This window comes from Macaca nemestrina, chromosome 14 (genome assembly GCF_043159975.1).
Source record: "Macaca nemestrina isolate mMacNem1 chromosome 14, mMacNem.hap1, whole genome shotgun sequence".
Lineage (NCBI taxonomy): Eukaryota > Metazoa > Chordata > Mammalia > Primates > Cercopithecidae > Macaca > Macaca nemestrina.
Genome location: NC_092138.1, coordinates 68,930,959 through 68,955,795, shown reverse-complemented (window position 1 = coordinate 68,955,795; position 24,837 = coordinate 68,930,959). Strand labels below are relative to the sequence as shown.

At 45.8% G+C, this 24,837-nt stretch overlaps 1 protein-coding gene across 1 annotated transcript in view; it reads left to right on the top strand.

The window, feature by feature from the left end:
* The window catches only part of LOC105477203 (gamma-aminobutyric acid type B receptor subunit 2), a 419,718-nt gene that overhangs the window by 329,453 nt on the left and 65,428 nt on the right, over positions 1-24,837 (top strand). Inside the window, exons 12-13 of the mRNA XM_011733608.3 lie at positions 4,971-5,078; positions 14,319-14,441. Coding sequence (XP_011731910.1) covers positions 4,971-5,078; positions 14,319-14,441 — 231 coding nt within the window. The remainder of the gene's footprint in view (positions 1-4,970; positions 5,079-14,318; positions 14,442-24,837) is intronic.

Here is a 24,837-nt window from a genome sequence, read left to right as displayed (position 1 = left end):
TTCTTCCCTCCTTCTCACTATTGATCACCTGGAATGAGCAGTCAGAATGAAATAAAAGGCCCTTGAAGAAACTTCTGGACAGCAGGAGAGTGACTTGCCCCTGTGTTCAGTCAGCCACCAGAGCTTGCTTCTCCCTCTGACTAGTTGGCCTGAAGCCCACATGAATCTGTGGCAACAAGGAGACCCGGAGCACGGCAGTCCCGTCCTCCCGTCCATCATCTGTCAGAGCAGGCCTGCCAGCAGAGGTTGTGTGTCCATTTTCATGCTGATCCCCAGAAGGGCATTGAAAGCCCTTCACCCGGCCAGGCATGCTTCATGAAATCAATGGAGCAAGCGGCTGAGCAGAATTGTTCTGGGCATAGATGCTTCCTTCCATTTGGAGATTTGCTCTTATTTCTTTTTCCTTTTTCATAGCTGAGACTGAGATGGGCGCTGCCTGCCTAAAGTTTGTCTTCCCCCATGGATGTATTATGTTCAAGGCAGTTTGCAGAGGGGGCTGAGTACTTGATGGCTAAGGGGAGAAAAAGAAAGATGTTAAATCAGAAAAATAAACACATGTAAGACTTTAGGAGAAAAAGTGAAGTAGCTGGTTGGTGTTGATGAATCAGTAGAGACTTGTATTGGTGGTAACATATTGAAAAACAGAATCATTAGAACCCTTCAGATGAAACCTTCTAGTTTATTCGGCATCATAGAGCCACATAGAAGGGAGGCACCTGGGATGTCATTAAATGAAACCTCCCTCAGTGCAGGAAATGCCCCTGCAGCATTCTGATGGAGGGGGAGAAGCCGGGGCGGGGGGGTCTTCCAAGCTTTGCTTGAATATGTGGAGTGATGGGGAGCTCACTACCTGTCAGACAGCATGTAGAAGGAACAGCTGAGGCCATGAACTCAGCCTCTTTTGCTATCAAATGCTCCAGTTCTCTCTGTCGTCTTCCTTTATTTTGCTTGCTTGGGCTCAACTTGCACATCTGTGGTGACAAAGAGTTTACAACCTCCTAAACTGGCGCATCCAGCCTGATTGTCTCCTCTTGGCTCCAGAGATTTAAAGGTGGGCACAGCAGGCCCTGCCTCCCAGTAGCCTCATCTAGTGGGAGAGGCAGACAGGTAATCAGATAGATGTCATCTCTGTGTGACCAGCAGAGCAGAAACATGCTTGAAGGCAGAAGTCATGAGGAGGAAGTGGTCAGGACCTCCCTGCAAGGTCTCAGTAGGCTTCTCGGAGGAACTGGCTCACAAGTTTGGATTTCAGAGGATGCATGAGAAGTTCTGAAGAACACTGAACAAGGAATGGCATTTTGGGTGGAGGAAACAGCAAGTGTCAGACCTGGCAGCATGAGCCAGTGTGATGTGAGGGGAAAGACTGAGCAGTGCAGGATGGCTTGAGGAATATCAGAAGAGGTAGGGTGGAGGGGGCTACACCCTGCCTGCTAAGAATTTGGAGTTTAACCTGAGGGCTCTGGGGCAGCAATGGGTTTAAATCCCAGAAGCTTAAGCTGGACTAACACTCAATACGGGGACTGACTGTGGAGCCCTGGCAGTAGGTGTCTGGTGATTGTAGGCAGGAACGCTCCCAAAGACAAGGTGGTTAGTCAGTTCTCTACACCAGACAGCAATGGGATGCAGCATTGAGAGTCTCTAAGACAACCCCCAAGTTCAGTGATTCACTAGGACTCTCAGGGCTCAGCGTGCAGTCATACTCGCAGCTATGACTTATTACACTGAAAGAATACACAGCAGCATCAGCAAAGGAAAAGGCACATGGGGAGGCGAAGTCCAGGGGAAACCAGGTGCCAGCTTCTGATAGCCCTATCACAGCAGAGGTGCACAGAACACGCTTAATTCCCCCAGCAATGAGTAGCGACCACATGTGTGCAATGCTGCCCAGGGAAGCACATTAGAGATGCCATGCCCAGGGAGTTTAGTTGGGGGATGGCTATGTCGACACCGTCTGCCTACTACATAACAAAATTCCAGACTCCCAGAAGGAAGGCAGTGTTCAGCATAAACCATGTTGTTTGCACAACCCGTTTAGGCACAGTGAGCTGCTCTTACCATTGAGGAGATGGTGGGAACCATCCAGAATCCAGGCTCTCAGATACCAGCCAAGGACCAACCCTCAAATCAGACCTTCCTAAAGACAACGGTCTCAGGCCTGCTACGTTAACTCTTTTCTGCCCAGGCATCCTCAGCTATTCTTTGCTTTTAGTTTATGGCAACATATTGCAATTTCCAGATGCCAGGTTAAATTTATATTATTGAGTTTTAACTAACGACTAATTAGATGGTTGAGTCTTAATGAATTTAGCCCTCACAAAATAGACAAGTGGCCTGGAAATGATTGTTTCAAAGAAAACATAAGTTAAAGCAAGTATTAAGAATGCTTAGCACACTAAGGCCGGATGCAATGGCTCTTGCCTATACTCCCAACACTTTGGGAGGCTGAGGCAGGAAGATCACTTGAGTTCATGAGTTCAAGGCCAGCCTGGGCAATATAGCAAGATTTTATCTGTACTAAAAATCAAAAGTTAGCCGGGCACGGTGGTGCATGCCTGCAGTCCCAGCTACTCAGGAGACTGAGGTAGGAGGATTATTTGAGCTCCGGAGATGGAGGCTGCAGTGAGCTGTGACTGTACCACTGCACTCCAGCCTGAGTGACAGAGCGAGATCTCATCTCAAAAAAAAAAAAAAAAAAGTGCTTAGCACACTGGAGTGACACATCTCCTCAAAACAGATCTTTGTCAGCCACAGGATGAAGTAAAAATGATGATATTACTTCATCTTTGTCCTTTTTAAAATGCCCATGGTCTGTATATGGTAATTTGTCAAATTAAACATGTTCAAGAGAACGTTATCAAAAATGCTGTAGACCATTGGTCTTAACAGTCGTGTCAATAAATTAGCTTTACAAGTGTGTTGAGGTCCCCGGAGGGTGTTACAGGTTGGTCAGCTACCCCCTCTGAGTGTGTCCTGGTCCTTTGACATCTGGCTCCTAGGTGTAGATGAACCTGATTTGGGTTGAGGAGACTCCATCTGAGGAGGAGGCAGCAGCAGGATGTCAGGGAGAGAGACCTGGACCAGGACGAAGCATCGAGTTCCAGGCTCAGCTCTGGAGCTGTGTGGCGTGATTAAGGGAAATATCTTAAATGCGCTGGGCCTCAGTTTCTTCACCTGTTAAGGAATTTCTTCGCTTAACTGACACCTCCAAAAAATCACCTTGGTGTTTGTTGTTTTTCTTGTTGTTTGTTTTTATTATTATATACTTTGCCTCTGGCCTAATAATACTTGTTGAAGATGAACAAATGAACAAACTAATGAATGAGTGACCCAGCAAACTAATGAATGAGTGAATGAATGAATGAATAAGATGAACTGTCAAGTCCCATGCATCTCTGACAGATGACAAACGTATTTTCTGGTCATTGAATATGCTTAGGTCTAAATTCTCTATCTTTGGCTCTTTCCCCCTCCCTGTTTTGTATACTTTTCTCATATCCTTTTATGATCATCTGGGTAATACTGTGGCCATTCTACATTGTTTCTAAAGCACTGTGGTTCATTTTTACCCATCTGATTTCTCCTTGTTTGTGAAATTTTAAAAACAAAGAAAAAGAAAATAGAAGGCTCAGTGCCCACCTGTACCCTCGCAGCATTCATGCTTCACAGGCCTGTGTTTCCGAACAAGTGCTGTGATACTGTTGTCCTTCCCTTGATTTAGTGGGTCGGCCTTGCAGTCTAAAAATAGTTCCTATTTTTACAAATAAAATGGAAATGCAAAATGTTCTGTCTCTGAAAACCCGGAGAGTCAAGTTGCCGGAAAGGCAGGAGCAGAATGAATCCGTCAGGGGAATGGGCTGGGAACATTTCTTGGAAACTTCCTGCTTGTGCTGGTGGCAGCCAGCCCTGAACTAGAAGGGGCCTGGGGAAGCCAAGCAAAGCTGCTGTGCTCAGCTCCTCTGGATGCAGAGGGCCTCAGCTGTCTGCTGCAGCCTGGCTGCCTCTCTTTTCCCTACCACATCTACTTTTCTGCCTTGTGTTCAGCCAAGGCAGGTTGGAGCCTTTCAAAGGAAACTAAGCTCAACAGAGCTGAGGGAAAGCAAAGACCCAAGCTCAGAGCTGCAGCTCATGGGGCACGTGGCTTTTCCGTCCCAGTGAGTGGGAGGCCCCAGAACTCAGTGGTGCACAGCCCAGGGCTGGACCATGATGTGGGGCCCCCACCTGGAGATGTGCAAGTCTCCTGGGTATTAGAGGGTGTCCAGTCTAAATGGTGAGGGTCGGGGGTTCTGGGAGTGATGCAGTACAGGTGAAAGTGGGCGTCCTGGAGGCCCCTAAAACCTAACAGGTGGTGGCCAGCCTGTTCCAGCCCTAAGGGATCCAAGTTGTAGGCTCATGTCAGGGCCGGCTGTTCCCATTAGCCACCAACCCAGCGCTAGGGGTCAGGGCACACCTTGGTCCTGAGGAATAGGTGAGAGCCAGACAGGGCCTCAGTCCTGAGCAGGGACCAAGGTCTAAATGTGAGCTCAGTAGCCAGGCTGGCCTGTGCTGACTAACTGGCCTTCTGAGGTCGCACTGGACAATAGTAGCCACATGGCCTGACCATGTGGGGAGAGGACTGGGAAACAGGAAGAAGGAAGGGAGGAGGGGACGTGAAGGCCAGAGGGCTGGACCATCACCTTTTGGTGGTACCTGAGCAGTCTGTGGCTCTCTGCCTGGCTCTCTCTGGGCTCATCTAAGGGAGGATTTGAATCTTGCACTCCTGTGTGCCCAGTGCCCTGGGTCTGGTGAGTGACTGATAGAACTAAATGCCTATTGAATGGAAATTTGATTGAAAGATGCCAGTGAAACTCAATGATATGTAGAGGGGAGTATTTTTCCCCGTCATGAAAAGTCCCCCTGCAGGGTGGTCTCATACCTGATGAAGTCCATCTACCTAAGGAAGGTCAATGCTTCTGTTTTCTCATGGCCTCTAGGTCAGGACCTGGATTCTCACCGTGGGCTACACAACCGCTTTTGGGGCCATGTTTGCAAAGACCTGGAGAGTCCACGCCATCTTCAAAAATGTGAAAATGAAGAAGAAGGTAATCACTCTCCTGTTTCAGGGTATTAGCAGTGTTCACTCAGCATTTATCTAGCAAGTATATACTATATTCCAGGCACTGAGCTATTTGCTGGGGATCCAAGCTAAACACAATCCCTACCTCCTGCTACCTTCAGCCTACTGGGGAAATCGGACAGTTAACAAAGCATTTATAACACGGTTATCAGGGCTGGCTGGGGACATGTGGGGAGTGCTGGGGTACAAAACACTCAAGGGAGGCTTCATGGAGGAAGTGCCACCTATGCTGGGGCCTGGAGGGTGAGTGGGAGTTAGCCAAGCAAAGGGCATAGAGATGCTGGGGACCTTGTCAAAGGAACCATCCAGGGCAGCCTGGGGATAGGAGGAGGGTGGTCAGGAGCTGAGAGAGGCTTGATGTGGCTGGGGCGTAGGACTCGTGGGGACAGGGTACAGGGAGAGGCTGGAAGGGAAGGCTAGAGCCACATTAAGGAATCTGCACTTTAACTTATGGGCAATAGGGAGCTCTTAAAAGAGAGGAGTGAAACAGGGCTGGTACTGGATTTAATGATTCCATTTTCAAAGAGGCTCTTGTAGGACAGGAGCTCAGCCTTCACACCGTGGACTGCATTCGCCACCCGTGAGGTTTGGTATAGCCATGATGTTGCCAACCTTGTCTCTTAGTCATAGAGAAACTTTGTCCACCACTGTCCTTTTTAACTCTTGCAGTGGTACTGGTTCTCCCCTTTCTTCTGGATAAAGTTTGTGGCAAGTCTTATGATTTTGAAGGTCCTCTGGTCAGTAACTATTATAATATGTAGAGTCTATCATTATATTCAAAACTTCAAACAGTATTCATTGGCACAACTTCTCCCTCTCCCAGCTCAGGCCTGCAGCAGGCCGGCCACCTGCCTGGGGAAAAGGGGTATAGGCTGGCTGCTTCTCTCTTTGGCCAGCCTGCATTCTTTCCCCATCATCCCATCCACCCAGGTGTCCAACCCCTCTGGAGCTGGAATTAGGAGTGGTGGAAGGGACAGGAAATACTTTACTTGCTTGGAGCTGGCATTGGGCTTACTGGGCCTGGCGAGGATTGCAGCAGGCCCTTTACACTCCTGGGGTGCTTTTCTGGGTCCCTCATTACTGGGACTTTCTCTCCTGCCGTGCTCTTGATGCAGATGAAATGCTCCCCCAATTGGCTATTTGTGGTTTCTTCCCCTGCTCCTGAGCATCCTTCAGTTCTCTACCCTGGGGTCACCTCACCCCTCCAGCTAGTCCTGGACAGGGCCACACAAGCTCTTCCTCACCCACGGCCCACATCTGGGGTGCAGAAAGCACTCCTGCACCCTTTGCACCTACAAACCTAAGGACTGAAGGCTGATGTCAGTGTAGCAGCTGCCTCTCTTTTGTTCCATCCTCAGAGCAGCTGGCCGGTCCATCATCCCCCATTAGATTTCTCAAGCGGGAGTCAGACACCAGTCCACAGGGTCCCCCAGGCTGCAGAGACTCCTATCAAACCACCCAGTGATCTCCTTTTCACTGGAAACCAAGGCCTCTTTCTTGATTTGAGGTCATGGAGGAAGCGTTCCCTCCCAGTCCACCCATTTCTGTCACCAGGGGAGGGGTCTCATAGTACCGTGATACCTCTTACCGAAAAGGCTCTTCTCAATTTAGTCCCCCACCCATCACACCCTAGCCCCTGCACACACTCTTCAAATCCTGATGTGGGCATCACCTGTTTACTGACACCTCCTCTGCAGATCCTCACTGTGGGCCCATCCCAGTGGAACATGGAGCCTGTTGTTCTGGTTTTTCATCCGAGCCTGCATTTTGCTCCCTGGTTACCTGGTGCCAGTGGCAGACAGCAACCCAGCCCGAGCAGTGGGGCCAACAGGCAAAACAGAAGCCTGGAGTTCTAGTCTCTGCTCCACTGCTGATCTGCCGTGTTCCTTCAACAAAGCTCTTAATCTTTCGGGACCTCTGTGTCCTCATCTGTAGAATGGGGATACATTGATATAGTATTGTCCCCTTAGCTGTGATTCTGTGGGCTCCTGCCTGGTGTCCTGGTGGTACCTCTCCCTCCTCAGGCCCCCCACCCACCTCTTCACTGCCAAGGTCCTTCTTCAGGACTGCAGCGCCCTGTCCTCTCCAGATGAGGTGGAGGTATATTCTGTTCTTTGCCCCCTGCTCCACACCCGAACCACCTTAGGAAATCCACAGGCTGCATTTAGAGTGGGGAAAGAGCCCTGCTCTGCCGCCCTGTCCCTGTGCTCGCCTGGAGAGGCCCTGCGTCTCTGGGCCCTGGCAGCATTTATGACAACTCTCCATGAGAGGAGAGGCCTGGCCACCCCAGTGTTTCTCAGCTCTGGCTGCACACTGCAGTCCCACAGGACCTTTTGAAAACTACAAGAAGTCACCCAGCCCAGGCCAACTGAAATGAGGGCTCTGGGGCCGGAGCTGAGCATCAGTAGTGTTTCAGCTTTCCCTGCTGATGTTAATAGACTGCCGAAGTTGGGGACCTGTGGTCTCGGTCAGGGCTTCTGAGTGTGGCTGGCCTGCAAGCTGTTAGAAATGCAAATTCCTGGGCCCCGCCCTGACCCTAATGAACCGGAATATTTGGGAGGAGCCCAGGAGCCTGTGCTTTCCCCATCCCCGGCCAAAGCAAGTCAAGGCTGGAGAGCCACTGGCCTAGGTGACTTCTGGCGCCCCTCCTGCTCTGCGGCTCTGGTTTAAGAGCTGCTCTGCCATTGATAACTCCATCCTGGTTTGGAAGAAGCACAGTGTTGGTTCCTATGTACTAATATGTGATTCATCCCTATGGTCATCTGTGATAAGGAACCTGCCTTTATGCTCTCTAACGTGACTGCCAAGCAACAACACGCCAACTGTCTGGCAACAATCGACAAAACATATCAGGGAAAATGGCAGGAGTTCAGTTGTCTGGGGCAGTGATGTGGTATCATCACCAGAGGCCACGGGCTTTGCTCACTTCCTCCTGCACTGCCTGAGCCAGGGCAAACTTGATCCCCCTGAGGGTCTGGGCCAACTCTGAGAGCTTGGGCTTGCAGTGGGTCCAGGCATCCAGGGAGGGGGCTTATCTGAGAGACAAGCCCCACACACACACTTTTTTAACTTTTTAAACTTTCTTTACTTTTTTTTTTTTTAACTTTTTAAAACTTTTTTTCTACTTTTGTTTTTAAGGGTAATGATGTCAGAGACAGTGGGGTTTAAAACAGTCCCTTAAAGGGTATGAGGTTAGAGGACTAGAAGGTGACAGAGGCTGGACATCAAAGGATGGTAATTGTGTCACCAGGCATCTAGAGGAAGATGATTGTGATGGTGAGAAGGGCCTCAGGACCAGCGGGGGAAATGACATCAAGGGTGGTGAGGTGACATCAGGAACAGAAAGGGAAATGAGAGCAATAAGGTTCATGCACAGAGGGGATCAGGACCACCTCTATTGGGTTAATGACACTGAAATCTCCACTTAAAAATGGTTAGTTAGGGGCAACCCGCTTGGGTCCCCTTCCACACTGTGGAAACTTTGTTCTTTCGCTCTTTGCAATAAATCTTGCTGCTGCTCAAAAAAAAAAAGGGGGGGGGTTAGTTAAAATGGTAAAGTTTATGTGCATTTTACCACAATAAAAACAAAACTATAACAATAAAAGCCAACTTGGTTATGTAAAAAACTGACACTGTGAAGAAGAGCCCAATTTTGAACTACACCTGTCACAACCCTTTCAAAACAATCTGGTTCCCTGATTGAGTTTGTGGTTTGGGTAAGATATAAATATCTCTTCTCTACCCTATCCTCCTGTAATTTGGTTGGTAAATAATACTTAACCACAGCACCACAAACCGGCTCCTGGAATAACTAAAAAGCCCAGAGTGACCCCAAAGAGTTTCTCACACTGGAATAATGTACTTACCTAGCCTTCATCATTTTCACAACAAAATTAGTACCAAATCTTGTACTGAAAGCCTTTGGCAGTTCATATTGTTCATTTGTATCGTGCAGTCATCGTCACCATCCATCTCCAAACCTTTTCATCTTCCCAAACTGAAACTCCATACTCATTCAACACTAACTCCCTCTTCTCCTCACAGCCACGGCCACCACAATTCTTTCTACGAATTTGACTCCTCTAGGAACCTCATATAAGTTAAATCATACAATATTTGTCCTTTGGTGACTGACTTATTTTGTTTCTTTTAAAGAAGTTTGGGCTTTTTTTAGTGGCCCCCTTAATTTTTTTTAACTGACATATATACTAGATTTGTATCAATTTGCAAATGCAATCATATGCTTTTTTCAATGCAGTTTCTTTATCCTTTTCTTCTTTGCATAGCTCCCACCCCTCCTCCCTCCATCCATGATGGCTTGCCCTCCCCAAACGTACATATACAAACTTCATCCCATATGCCCCATATGTCCACAGTTTTTTTTTTTTTTTTTTTTTTTTTTTTTTTTTTGAGACGGAGTCTCACGCTGTTGCCCAGGCTGGAGTGCAGTGGCGCGATCTCGGCTCACTGCAAGCTCCGCCTCCCGGGTTCCCGCCATTCTCCTGCCTCAGCCTCCTCAGTAGCTGGGACTACAGGCGCCCGCCACCGCGCCCGGCTAATTTTTTGTATTGTCCACAGTTTTGAAAGCATTAAAGGAAAAGAAGCCTATGAAAGGCTATTAAACACGTGGTGACTTAATGCTTCCAAATTTCATATTTTTACAGCATGTTACTTTTTTTCTAAAGACCGATTGTGAAATCTTTTTAAATTGAGAAGGTTTATTACAGTCTTTATTTTGCCTCATATTAGGACCAAATGGAAGCATTGAGACAAGAGTAGAAATTTAGAGATGACACCTTCTGTTCTGGGGGAAGATGTTTCGCTTCTCGGCCTTTTGGCTAAGATCAAGTGTGAGGACAATGGAAGTTTACTACAAATATGACTGGATTCTGTTGCAGACAATAACACGAGTGGGAAAAGCATCTGAGGATAAACCCTCAGACTTTCATCTGGGCTCAACTTAAGGAAAATGCTGAGGGCTTTTAGTAGCTATCCTGAAGCATCCGCCATCTAAAGATGACTAGAGAGCTGAGCCCCAGGGGCACCATCCATGCTGTATTCCCCCTGAATGGTGTTCCCTGAAGAAATGAGTTGGCCCCAGTGGAAGGCCAGTCTGAATAGGTCAGAAAATCTTAAGTTTTTTGAAAAAATAAAGAAATGCCCTTTTCTCTTAACCAAGCATCAGCCAAGTTTTTCTGCAAAGAGCCAAAATAGTCAATAGGTAAGAATTTGCAGCCTCTTCTGTCACGGTTGCAGCTACTCAACTTTGCTTTTATAGAATGAAAGCAACCATAGACAAATACGCAAATGACATTCGTTTAAATGAGTATGGTAAAGGTGTAAATTTGTCTTCTCTACCTTACCCTCCTTGTAATTGAGGGTATGTTCATTTAAATGAGCATGGCTATGTTCCCATAAAACTTTATTTACAAAAACAGATGGTGGGCCAAATCAATAGTTTGCTAATCCCTGCTCTAAACAACTCAGAAGTCACATTTAGTAAAAATTGCTGGATCTGTTGAACAGTTATTGTAAGCCAGGCTCTCGTAATCTAGTGTGGCATGTGCAAATATTATCCCCATGTTCTAGATGAGGAAACTGGTTCAGAGTGGGAAGGGAATTACCCAAGATCACACAACTAGTTAGTTCATTTCCAACTTAGATCTGATTCCAGAACCAGGTGCTTAATCATTACTGTGTGCTCATCTGCCTTTGCTGTCATCTGCCACTAAGTACCTCCTACCCCCAGAGAGAGGACTGCATGTGATAGCATCAGTGAGCACTGACATAACGCAGAGAGAAGCTCAGGCAGCACTTAAGGAAAGAAGTCAAAGAATCTAAGAATAGAGAGATGGCTTTGCCTAATGCAAGGGGTCTCTGGTGCTCAGATCAGTGTTTTTTTTCTTTCCTTCCCTCTCTTTTCATTATTTAAGATTATTTTATTTTATTTTATTTTATTTTTTTGAGACGGAGTCTTGCTCTGTCACCCAGGCTGGAGTGCAGTGGCCGGATCTCAGCTCACTGCAAGCTCCGCCTCCCGGGTTTACGCCGTTCTCCTGCCTCAGCCTCCCGAGTAGCTGGGACTACAGGCGCCCGCCACCTCGCCCGGCTAGTTTTTTTGTATTTTTTAGTAGAGACGGGGTTTCACCGTGTTAGCCGGGATCGTCTCTCGATCTCCTGGCCTCGTGATCCGCCCGTCTCGGCCTCCCAAAGTGCTGGGATTACAGGCTTGAGCCACCGCGCCCGGCCTAAGATTATTTTAAATCACCTCTACTTGACATTGTATTTTGTATTCCCATGGGTGTACTTGTGTAATTTTCACTACTAGTCTTCCCCACAAACATGCATGCTTCATAGGGCAGAATGTTTATGTTGTCCACTGTTGCATCCTCAGTGCCTAGAACAGAACCTGACTCAGGGTAGGCACTCAATAAATATTTCTACAATTAATAAATAAAAAACGATTCATAACTACTTAGCCTAAACCCATTCAGTCACAAACACTGGTTACATGCCAGGTTTTGTGAATGGTGCCAAAAGGAAAATAACCATTTCTTCTCCTCTGATTCTCAGCATCTTCCCACCATGCACCCATCCACACATGATGATTAGTCCCATGTCTAGTAGAGCTTAGGTGCAATATCACATTTTGCCCCTAGATGTCACTATGTCTTACACATAAACACAGAATCACTAATTGTCAAAACCCAAGTAATGGTAGCCAGCTACCATTTGTTGATCATCTTCTCTGTGCCAGACACTAAATGCTTTCTGGACCTCATCTCATTTTATTCTTATAATAACTGTACAATTTAGGGATCACTGACCGCACTTTAAAAAAACGGAAACTGAGTCCTAGCAAAGTTAAACAACTTGCTCAAGGTCGCGCTTGACAAGAATTGGGATTAGAACGAGGTCTTCTACTTGCAAAACCTGTGTTCTTTCTTTTATACCATACTTGGAGAATAACACAGAAACTCTCCTCTCTCCCTCCCCCTACCCCTGCCCATTTTACAAATGAGAAATGCAGAATGAGAGCAAGGAAGTGATTGGCTCATGGTCACACAGGTAGCAAGGAACAAAGCCAGAATTCTAACTCAGGTCCACTTAATTTTAAATCCTTTAGAATTCCACTGCCCCAGCAGGGTGCTGTGGCTCACACCTGTAACCACAGCACTTTGGGAGGCTGAGGCAGGTGGATCACTTGAGGTCAGGAGTTCAAGACCAGCCTGGTCAACATGGTGAAACCCTGTCACTCCTAAAAATACAAAAATTAGCTGGGCGTAGTGGCACATGCCTATAATCCCAGCTACTCAAGAGGCTGAGGCAGGAGAAGTGCTTGAACTTGGGAAGGAAGCAGAGGCTGCAGTAAGCCTAAATTGCACCATTGCACTCCAGTCTAAGTGACAAAGCAAGATTCCATCTAAAAAAAGAAAAAAAAATACACTTCCTCAGACTTCATACTTGAGCCATTAAATTGGAAGGATTTACTTTATGACATTTACAAGAGGAAAATTCTGATGCCCAGCTTTTGAAGCCATCTCTGCCCCTTGCAGGGTATGCCTAGATTCATGGAGGAAGAGAAGCTGCTTGGGCTCAACCTTGAAATCAGGGTAGGAGTATGCCAGCAGAAAGGTGCAGGTCAGGCCTTCCAGGGGTCAGGAATAGCTAGGCAAATGCCTGGGGGCTCAAACAGCCTCCTGTTCAGCATCACGTAGATATGAGGCTCCTTCCAGCCCATCCCCTAACTGCTAAGCTCCTTAGGTATTTTGTCCCAGTTTCTCAAGACTGGCAGGTAGTTGCCTAGTTCCCCAGAGGGTGAGAGTTAAGCTGGGTTTCTGCAAAGCACCAGCAGTTCACCATATCCTTGAAAATCTCAGAGCGGGCTTTGCTAGTGCCCTGCCCCCAGGTAAAGCGGTTTTGCTGGATTTGATCTCCTTGGCAGTCACTGAGCCAACACTTTCCTCGTGTTCTTTTTACATTCGGTAACATAAAGGCCCCTCGGGTTTTTATTTCTCCTTTAAAAATGGCTTTAATCGTTAAAAACCAAACCTGGTGATATTTCTTAAGCTTCTGCCTGAATTTTGTTTGTTTTTCCATGAGTCTTTCCCAGAACTACTTCATCACATTAGCTTTTCTGGAGAGTGAGGGGATATATAAACATGAAGTGAATGAAATACAGGTCAGCTTTGGCACAGAAAATATTTATCCCCCGGCTGATCCCTATCAAACAGACGTAAAGTGGGCTAGGAGTCTCACAGAGTAATAAAAATATCCCAGGCTGCAAAGAGGAATGGGAGTTATATTTCTTCTTTTTATATTCTTTCATGTCGATTCAATTCATCAGACTTTTAAGTAGCTACTGCATGCCAGGCCCTGTTAGGTGCTGAGGAAACACAAATAAAATGGGCTTTCTTTCTGTCTAGGGCTCCCCAGTTTACTGAGGAGGGAAGACGTGTATACAACTTAATATAGCTTCTGATTGGAGCTGTAAATGTTTGAGGATGTGAATTCTGGAGAAAACAGAGCTCGGTCCAAATCCAGGCTTCATTGCTTATGAAGTTTATTACATTGAGCAAGTTACTTAGCCCCCTCTAAGCCTCAGTTTGCTCGTCCATAAAATAAGAATAATAACAATATTTGACTTTCTATGAGACACTGCCTCTGAGACCATCAACCTAGAGGCAGGCACAGAGTCAGTGTTCATTAAATGTTAGCTATTCTTCTCATTGTTGTTACTACTGTGGGTCCTCCTGATAATGAAGTATGTGAACAAAGTGCTGTGGAGTAATTAGGTGTGCTGCAGGAGTTAGAGAGGGCTTCCTGGAGGAGGTGACAATTGATCGAGGTGTTTAAGGATTATTAGAAGTTTGCCAAATAGAAAGAACAGGGTATTCCAGACAAAAGAACTAGCACCTACAAAGACCTGGAGGGTGAAAATCACAGCTCGACCAGGGACTAGGAGTGGCCAAACTTCAACAAAATACACGTGTGTTTGGGGAATGATAAGGTCAAGCTTGTGAAAGGCCTTGAATGTCACGCAGAGGAGCTTGGCTGGATTTATCCTGTGGGTGATGGGGAATCACAGGAGACTCTCCAGCTGGGGGGTTCATGATGCAGGTTCCTCCCCTGACCTGGGCCCCTAGTTGCTGCGTGGGACGCTGTCTCTCACATCGGCTCCCCTCCGCTCCTTCCCGCTCTGTAGATCATCAAGGACCAGAAACTGCTTGTGATTGTGGGCGGCATGCTGCTGATTGACCTGTGTATCCTGATCTGCTGGCAGGCCGTGGACCCCCTGCGGAGGACAGTGGAGAAGTACAGCATGGAGGTAAGCCCTCCACGCCGGCAGGAGCGAAGCCTGCAGATGCAGCCCCTGGCACGTGAGGACAGTGAGGCTGCCCAACACCCAGACTGCCCAGTACCCCGCTGGGAACACTTCATCAGTTCCATTTCCTTCCATTTGAGACATGTTATTCCAAGGAGACCAAATATAAGGTGTTGTGAAAGAAGTCGATTTTGCTATTAATACACGCAGAATGAAGGGGAAATATTGGGCTTTTTAAAAGCGTATATTCTCATACATTGTAGAAGCCTTCATTTATAAGATCCGTCACTTGAGAAATGGCATTGCATATTTATCCCAATTTTAAAGTAAATCTCCTAAAAAGTGCTGCTAGGGAGTAAACATTCTGAAAGCTCCTTCTAGGTACGATGTTATTTTCAAAGTGATGAGCAATATATTTCTTTTCACACATTTGATATCAGATATTTGTTGTTAAAATAAAGAACCTCACATAAAAGTACTGTTAAATATACTTTTTAGATGTCTTGCAGTCAGCCTTGCCCTGAACTCGCACTGGTCTTTCTAGGATTCTCCAGATTAGGGAAGTTTGAGTCCCTTTGGAGGTTGTAGTTTTGTTGACTTTCATTTGAAATAGTTAGACTGTCTTTGCGGGGGACAGCTGAGCTGCAGTGGGGTGTACTATTTGGTAGGATTTCTGTACAGTGTAGCAAATTCTACTGAGAAAAAGAATCTGTTTCTCTCACTGCTTTATTAGAGAAATCTTTTTGTGGAATTTAGTGTGAATTCTTAAACTAAACCAGAAATGGTCATTCTATGCATTGGGGGCAGAACCTTTTATCCTGCTAGACAAGAAGGTTTTATAGAAAATAAGATGCTCAGGCTCATTTATCTCGAGACAGAGGGTTTACTCAGCTCGGTAAGAAGTTATGCATTCAGAGCAGCAGCAGAGAATGCCATTTATGAAACAGGTTGAGAAATATGTCCCTCCACCTGACCACCTTCCACATATTCCTGAGAGGAAGCGGGACTCCAGACAGACACAACCAGAACTAGCAAGGAGGACGGACCCAACACTGGCTGTGCCCACGGGCCAAGGGGGCAGGAACTGAGTCCACTCGAGCAGACAGGCTACTTTTGGACGGGGAGACATCTGGTCACCATTCATCCTGCAAGTTGGGCAACAGAACAGCTGGGTGGGTCCCACTTCATTCCCAAGAGAATTCCCCGGCCACCACTAGAATTTAGAAATCTGGACAGGATATGAAACCAGGAAGAGCTATCATTGGCTAACTGAGCCCCTGAGCCAGGGAGAGCCTGTGGCGGTGACAATAACAAGCAATGATCATCATAAGAGCGATGATGATGATGACAGCTGGCATCATGTGTTAACTCATTTAATCCTCACGGCAATTCTAGGAAGTAGATGCTGTCCTTCGTCATTTTACTGATGACAAAACAGAAACCCAGAGAGGCTGTATAACTTACCCAAGGTCACCCAGCAGGTCAGTGACAGTAGCACTAACTACCCTCTCACCCAGTACCTAACCTTGCCTTTCAACACCTGGGCAGCTCTTAGCGGTTTTGCAGGCTTTCTTAAACCTTTGTTCATTGGCCACAGATCTGGGAAGTGAGTAGGGCAGGGATGTTCTCCCCTTCTACAAATGAGGAGAAAAAAGTAGAATAATGGGCAGACCGAGGGCCCAGGAGAGATCAAGGAATAAGAGCAGGGTGAGTCAGGCAGAGTTTGTGGAAGGCCTGGAGCTGGGCCAGGTGGACAGAACGAGACACAGTGGCTCAGTGTGGAGCCCAACAGTGGGCTGGGGAGGCTGAATGGCTGCCGCCTCTATTCTAGATGAAGGTGGGAACTGAGTATTCACTGGGGTTTCCCAAGGTGCCAGGTGTGTTAGGCAGACACTGACAGTGCCAGAGTCAGTAGACTCTGGAAATGGGGATGCCTGTCCTACTGGACCGTTTAGACAAGGTAAACCTGTGCAGTCCGACGTGTCTAGCTGATGGTTTGCTATTATGGCTCTTACCTGCCTTCCTTCTATTCTGTAATAAGCACTGCGGCTATCAATGGCTCTGTGCATAGAACCCTAGCACATTCCAGACTTTCCAAGGCTATGATTCTCAAACTGAGGAGTCCCAGGGTGCTGCAGAAGTGCCTTTCTGTGTAGATAAGGAAACTGAACCTCGAAAGGTGCTATCCAGGGCCCAGGGCCACCCAGATTGTCCAAGGCAAGGCCCAGATAGGCTGTTCCTGTGTCTCCCTCCGGGGTGTGCTGAGATTTCTCTCAGAACCTTTTCTGGTGGGTGCCTACTTTTCTTCTTTTATTTTAGGGTTGGCCTGTCCCACTGTTGCTATGGTAACAGAACCCTTTGATCTATCCACCCACAGCCCTGTTTATTGTCGTTTTTCTACCAAACAGCACCGAGCTGTTGGTTTCTCTCAGACCCTCCTCTGTCAGACACAACAGGGTAGTTGAACAACATGCCCAGGGGCTGAGGTATCCTAAAGTCTCCTTCAAGGGGCTGTTTTGTCCAGGACCTCCAAACAGAAAGCCTAGGCTCGGGGGAGAGGTGATGAAAGACCTTTGTGACCCATCCCACCCTCCCCCTTACCTACTTCAGACACCCTTATGTGCTCTGGACTCGGAGCACCTGAGGATTCCAGGCGTGGGCCTTGCAATATGGTACACATCCTAGCCTTTGTTCATGCTGTGTCCCCTTCCAGAATCTTCTCTGCCAAGTAGATGACTTCAGCTTCAGCACCAGTGTTACCTCCTATGGAGAGGTGTCCCTGTGTTCACTGGCTCCGCTGGAGTCGAGAACCTGCTCTGCCTCACTTCCTCCCCCAGCATCCCAAACATTCCCCGGTCAGGACTCCCAGCAAGTCAGAAGTCTCTGCTGAGCTTCTCCAGGACAGGGCCACGGCTCAGCCAGCCCCCACACAGCCCACTCAGCACCCCACGGCCGGCATCTTCCATGGGAAGACACAGGTAGCCATGGCAGCCACAGCCTCATGGCAGCCTGCAGGCGAGTAGGGGAGCAGACTAAACCTGCAGACAAGTAACCCTATCACTTCAGATCGCTGTCGACTGTGAAAGCAGTAAGAGGGAAATAAACAGAACCCAGGGCTTGAGAATAACAGGAAGGACGCATGGAAGCGATTCATCCTGGGAGACTGTACTCACGGGTCCTTGGAGTAAAAGTCCCCTGGAGGCCTACTGGGGGCAACCCGGCCCCCCACCCTTATTCATTTCTGATATTGATTGATAAATATTGATTGATTGATTGATTTTATTTTTATTTGGAGACAGAGTCTCACTCTGTTACCCAGGCTGGAGTGCAGTGGCATGAACTTGGCTCACTGCAACCTCCATCTCCTGGGTTCAAGTGATTCTCATGCCTCAGCCTCCTAAGCAGCTGGGACTACAGGCGTGCACCACCACACCTGACTAAATTTTGTATTTTTAGTAGAGACGGGCTTTCACCATGTTGTCCAGGTTGGTCTCAAACTCCTGGCCTCAAGTGATCCACCCACCTCGGCCTCCCGAAGTGCTGGGATTACAGGTGTGAACCACCATGCCCGGCCATTTCTATGTCATAAGTATTTCTGTAGCACTTGTCGTGTGCCAGGTACTGTTCCAAATGCTTTACAAATATGAACTAATTTAATTTAATCTTTATTATAATCCTGTGAGGTAAGAGATATTTTTGCCCCCATTTTATAGATAAGGAAACTGAGACACAGAGACCTTCAGTGACTGGCCCAGGTCACGCAGCCAGTGAGTGGCGGAGCCTGGATTCTACCCCAGGTGGTCTGCTTTCAACTGTGTTGCCATCCAACTCCACATACAGGTGGAAAGGGTCCCTGAGGTGGGGGACAGAGGTCCTGACTTCTGGTTTCACTGCCTCTTTCTTCTTTCAGGGGCTGCACACAGCCTCTCTCAGAGCAGGCTAACTGTGTGGCTGTGGTCCTGGAGCCTGACTCCATGACGCCCCTGCCACTGCCGAGCCTCCGGCTGTGGCTCAGCACCCTACAGCCTCCTCATGCCCCAAACTGATTCCAGCCTCACTCTCACCTTTTCCACCAGCTATGCATTGGGCCCCCATGCTGAACTCCAGAGGTACAGGAGTAAATGAGATGTGGGCCTTCCTTCAAGGACCCCTTGGAGCAGTTAGGGAGACAGACAAGCCAGTGGCTAATTTGCAACCCCCATGGTACAGGATGCTGTGGAGCCCGAGGAGGGATGACCATCTGGCCTCATAGGGTCAAAGAAGGCTTTTCAGCTGAAAGCCAGGGAGGCCTGAGCAGGTGTGGGAGCTGGGAGGGACACTCAGGCAGAGGCCGCTGCATTTGGAAAGCAGGCAATGTGTCCACTGAATCGAGTGCTAAGAGGACATAGGCAGGGAACACAACACACAGTGCTACTCCGGTGTACATTGGCACAACCACTTGGAAAACTATTTAACATGAATCATGTCAAAGATGCACATGCCCCACAGCCCAGCCATTCCACTAGGACACATCCCTAGGGAAAGTCTCACACATATGCCCAAGGAGACCCAAGCCTGAGTGTTCACAGCAGCACTGTTCGTAACAGCCAAAAACTGGGAGCATCCTAAATGGCCCGCAGGAACAGAATGGATATGTGCATTATGGTATTTTCAAAGAAAGGAAGACTGTACGGCTGTGGGAATGAATGAGCCACAGCCACACATATCACTTTGGAGGCATCTCAACAACACAGCAATGAGCAAAAACAGCAAGTCACGCATGAATACCCAAAACAGGCTTTCACATGCTTCAAGTTCAAACACTGGAGAAACTGAACAGAATATTTTTTAAGGATATATACATAGGTAGCAAAACCATTTTTAAAAAAAAGAAGAAGGCAATTGCTAACACAGAATTCAAGATTGTGGTTACCTCTTGGTGGGCAGGATAGGAGGATATGATTGAGACAGGCACACAGGTCCTGTAAGGTTCTGGCAATTCCGTTCTTCAAATCGTACATATACATTATATCTACTCTTCAGAAAGTATGGTGTGGGTTTTGTTGGTGGTGGTGGTGGTTTTTTGTTTGTTTGTTTGTTTGTCTGTTTGTTTTGTTTTGTTTTGAGACAGGATCTCACTCTGTTGCCCAGACTGGAGTGCAATGGCAAGATCACAGCTCACTGTACCTCCCCTGGCTCAGGTGATCCCCCACCTCAGCCTCCCGAGTAGCTGGGACTACAGGCATGCGCCACCACACCCCATTAATTTTTGTATTTTTTGTAAAGACGGAGTTTCATCATGTTGCCTAGACTGGTCTCCAATTCCTGGGCTCAGGTGTTCCACCTGCCCTGGCCTTCCAAAGTGCTGTAATGACAGGAATGAGTCACCATGCCCAGCAGATTTATTTAATTTTTAAATTTGATTTATACTTACTTAATAGACTTTATTTCTCAGGGTAGTTTTAGGTTTACAGAAAAGGTTAACATAAGTACAAAGAGTTCCCATGTACCCTCCATCCACCCCCACAATTTCACCTGTTATTAACATCTTGCATTGTCTGGTACATTTTTTCAAGTGATCAACCAATATTGATGCATTATTCTTCACCACAGTCGCTAGTTTACATTAGGGTTCACTGTTCTACAGGCTTTGCCAAATGCATGTCACGTAGTCACCATTACAATATCATACAGAGTAGATTCACTGTTCTAAATATCCTCTGTGCTTTACTAATCCTTTACAACCACTGATCCATAGTTTTTTCTTTTCCAGAATGTCATATAGTTAGAATCATAGAGTATGTAGTGTTTTTAGACTGGCTTCTTTCATTTAGTAATATGCGTTTAAGGTTCCTACATATATTTTTGTGGCTTGATAGCTCACTTCCTTTTATATTATTATATTCCTTTTATATTATTGTATTATTCACTCCTGAATAATATCTTATTTCCTGGTAGCTCATTTCTTTTTATCACTGAATAATATCCTATTTCCTGGATGTACCACAGTTTGTTTATTCATTCACCCATTGAAGGGCATCTTAGTTGCTTCCACGTTTTAGCAATTATACATAAGGCTGCTACAAACTTTCATGTGTGAGTTTTTGTGTGGACATAAATTTTCAATTCATTTGGATAAATACCTAGGAGTGCAAGTTCTGATTATATGGTAAGAGGATGTTTAGTTTTGTAAGAAACTACCAAACTGTCTTCCAAAGTGGCTGTACCATTTTGCAAACCCATCGATGGGTTTGCAAAATGGTACAGCAATGAATGGGAGTTCCTGTTGCTCCGCATCCTTGCCAGCATTTGGTGGTGTCAGTGTTTTGGATTTTAGCCTTTCTAATAGGTGTGTACTGGTATCTCATTGTTATAATTTGCAATTCCCCAGTGACATATGATGTTGAGCATCTTTTCATATGCTTATTTGCCATCTAGTGAAAAGACTGTTCAGATCTTTTGCCCACTTTTTAAATAGGTTGTTTTCTTATTGTTGAATTTTAAGAGGTCCTTGTATATTTTGGATGCAAGTCCTTTATTAGATAGTGTTTCATAAATATTTTCTCTCAGTTTGTCTTTTTATTCTCTTACATTGTCTTTTTCAGAGAAGGAGTTTTAAATTTTAATGAAATTGAGCGTACTGCTTTTTTCTTTCATGGATCATACTTTCAATGTATCAAAACAGTCATTGCCAAACACAAAGTTACCTAGATTATTTTCTATTACATTTTATGGTTTTACATTTAACATTTAGGCCTGTGACCCATTTTGAGTAAAATTTTATGAAAGGTGTAAGGTCTGTGTCTAGACTCCTTTTGCATGTTGTCCAGTTGTTCCAGCACCATTTGCTGAAAAGACGATCTTTTCTCCGTTGTATTACCTTTGCATCTTTGTCATAGATCAGTTGGCTGTATTTGTGTGGGTGTATTTCTGAGCTCCCTGTTCTGTTACATTGATCTGTCTATTATTTCATCAATCCCACACTATCTTGATTAGTATAGCTTCATAGTAAGCCTTGAAGTCAGGGAATGTCACTTCTCCAACTTTGTTCTTCAATGTCGTGTGAGCTCTTCTGGGTCTTTTGCTACTCATGTAAACTTTGGAATTTGTTTGTTGATATCCACAAAATAATGTGCTGGGATTTTTATTGGGATTACATTGAATGTATAGATCAAGTTGGGAAGTATTGACATCTTACCAGTATTGAGTCTTCTGATCTATGAATGTGAAATATTTCTCCACTTATTTAGATCTTCTTTTTACTCTCTTTCATTATAGTATTGTGGATTTCCTCATATAGATGTTTTACCTAATTTGTTAGATTTACACCTATTTCATTTCATTTGGGTGCTAATGTAAATGGGATTGTGTTTTTAATTTCAAATTTCAATTGCTCATTTCTGGTCCAGGCATACCTCACTTTATTGCACTTTGCAGATTTTACATCTTTTACAAATTGAAATTTATGGCAACCTTATATTGAGCAAATCTATAAGCACCATTTTTCTGATAGCATTTACTTACTTTGTGTCTCGATATCACATGTTGATAATTTTCATAACATTTCAATCTTTTTATTATCATTTTATCTATTATGGTGATCTGTGATCAGTGGTCATTCCTGTTACTATTGTAATTGTTTTGGGGTACCACAAACCATGCCCAGATAAGATGGCAAATTTAATTGGTTAAATGTTCTGTGCATTCTGACTGTTCTGCCCACTGTTCCTCCATCTCTCTTCCTCTTCTTGCCCTCTCTATTCTCTAAGACACAACAATATTGAAATTAGGTCAGTTAATAACCCTGCAGTTATCTCTAAGTGTTCAAGTAAAAGCAAGAGTCACACATCTCTCATTTCAAACCAAAATCTTTTTTTTTTTTTTTTTTTTTTTTTTTTGAGACGGAGTCTCGCTCTGTCACCCAGGCTGGAGTGCAGTGGCGCGATCTCGGCTCACTGCAAGCTCCGCCTCCCAGGTTTACGCCATTCTCCTGCCTCAGCCTCCCAAGTAGCTGGGACTACAGGCGCCCGCCACCTCGCCCGGCTAGTTTTTTGTATTTTTAGTAGAGACGGGGTTTCACCATGTTAGCCAGGATAGTCTCGATCTCCTGACCTCGTGATCCTCGGCCTCCCAAAGTGCTGGGATTACAGGCTTGAGCCACCGTGCCCGGCCCAAACCAAAATCTTGAAATGATCAAGCTTAATGAGGAAGGCAGGTTGAAAGCAGAAATAAGCCAAAAGGTAGACCAAGTGCACTCAATAGTCAGGTTTTGAATGCAAGGGAAAATTTCTTGAAGGGAATTAAAAGTGCTATTTCAGTGAACACATGAATGATAAGAAAGCAAAACTGCCTTGTGGCTGATATGGGAGAATGTTTGAGTGACCTGGATAAAAGATCAAACCAGCCACAACATTCCCTTAAGTCAAAGCCTGATCAAATCTCAGTGAACTAGAGCTCTTCAATTCCATGAAGGCTGACAGAGGTGAGGAAGTTGCAGAAGAAAAATTAAAAGCTAACTGAGGTTGGTTCATGAGATTTAAAAGGAAAGAAGTCATCTGTATAACATAAAAAGTGCAAGATGAAGCAGCAAGTGCTAATACAGAAGCTACAGAAAGTTATCTAGAAGATATAGCTGAGATCCTTGATGAAAGTGGCTACACTAAACAACACATTTTCAATGGAGATGAAACAGGCTTATGCTGGAAGAAGATGCCATCTAGGTCTTTCATAGCCACAGAAGAGAAGTCAATGCCTGGCTTCAAAGTTTCAGAGGAAAGGCTGACTCTCTTGTTAAGAGCTAATGCAGCTAGTAACTTTAAGTTGAAGCCAGTACCCATTTCCCATTTCAAAAATCCTAGGGCCCTGAAGAATTGTGCTGAATCTACTCTGCCTGTGCTCTATAAATGGAACAACAACACCTGGAGGACAGCACATCTGTTACAGCATGGTTTCCTGAATAATTGTAAGTCTATTTTTGAGACCTACTGTTCAGAAATAAATAAAATATTCTTTTCAAAATATTATTGCTCATTGACAATGTACCTGCTGTATTAGTCCATTCCCACACTGCTATGAAGAAATATCCGAGACTGGCTAATTTGTAAAAGAAGGAGGTTTAATTGACTCACAGTTCTGCATTGCTGGGAAGGCCTCAGGAAACTTTCAATCATAGCAGAAGGCAAAAGAGAAGTAGGCACCTTCTTCACAGGGTGGCAAGATGGAGTGAGTGCAAGAAGGGGAAATGCCAGATGCTTATAAAATTATTAGATCTGGTGAGAACTTACTATCATGAGAACAGCATGGGGGAATTCCGCCACCCCCAACCATGATCCACTTGCCTCCACCTGGTCCCACCCTTGACATGTGGGGATTACAGGGATTACAATTCAAAGTGAGATTTGGGTGGAGACACAGCCAAACCATATCACCTGATTACCCAAGAGCTGTGATGGAGATGTAAAAGAAGATGAATGTTGTTTTCATGCCTGTTAACGCAATATCCATTCTGCAGTCCATGGATCAAGGAATGATTTTGACTTTCAAGTCTTACTATTTAAGAAATACATCTCATAAGACTATAGGTGCCATAGATAGTGATTTCTCTGATGGATCTGGGCAAAGTACATTGAAAACCTTCAGGAAAGGATTCACCATTCTAGATGCCATCAAGAGCATCTGAGATTCATGGGAGGAGGTCAAAATGTCAACATTAACAGGAGTTTGGAAGACATTTCCAACTTTCGTGGAATGACTTTCAGGGTTTCCAGACCTTAGTGGAGGAAGTAACTGCAGATGTGGTGGAAATAGCAAGATAATTCGAATTAGAAGTGGAGCCTGAAGATGTGACCTGAATTGCTGTAATCTCATGATAAAACTTTAACAAGATACATAAAATAGAGCATCTAAGAAAGCCAGGAGGAACTCTCCACTGTGGGGAAAAGAGATCTTCAGTGGTCCACATTTCCATCACAGATGCCTGAAATACTAGCCACAGGAGAGCTCCTCAGTACTCACAGGCCATTAACTTAGTATAGAGAGCTGCCTGGAGTCCATACAACTGCATTTTCCAGGAGGATTTCACTCTGGGTCCCATTCACACACCCCCCTGAAACCCAAGGTGCTGCATCAGGACACCATTCTGAGAGCCCAGCACCCACTAGAATACATCCTGCTCTAGGGCCTAAAAGCCCCTGCATCTATACATACTGAAGCCCAACCGACATTCCCCCACATCCACCCAGAGGGCTGCAGCATTATGACACCAGCCAGTACCTGTGGCACAGCTGGGTCCCCAGGACTCTAGCCCACACAGTGTTCTATACCCCAGAGAATATCAATGTACCACACCAGGAAGGCTACCCCTAGGACAAAGGGACCCAAAGCATGCTCTCCCCAGAGCCTGAGAATTGCCTGCCTAGGG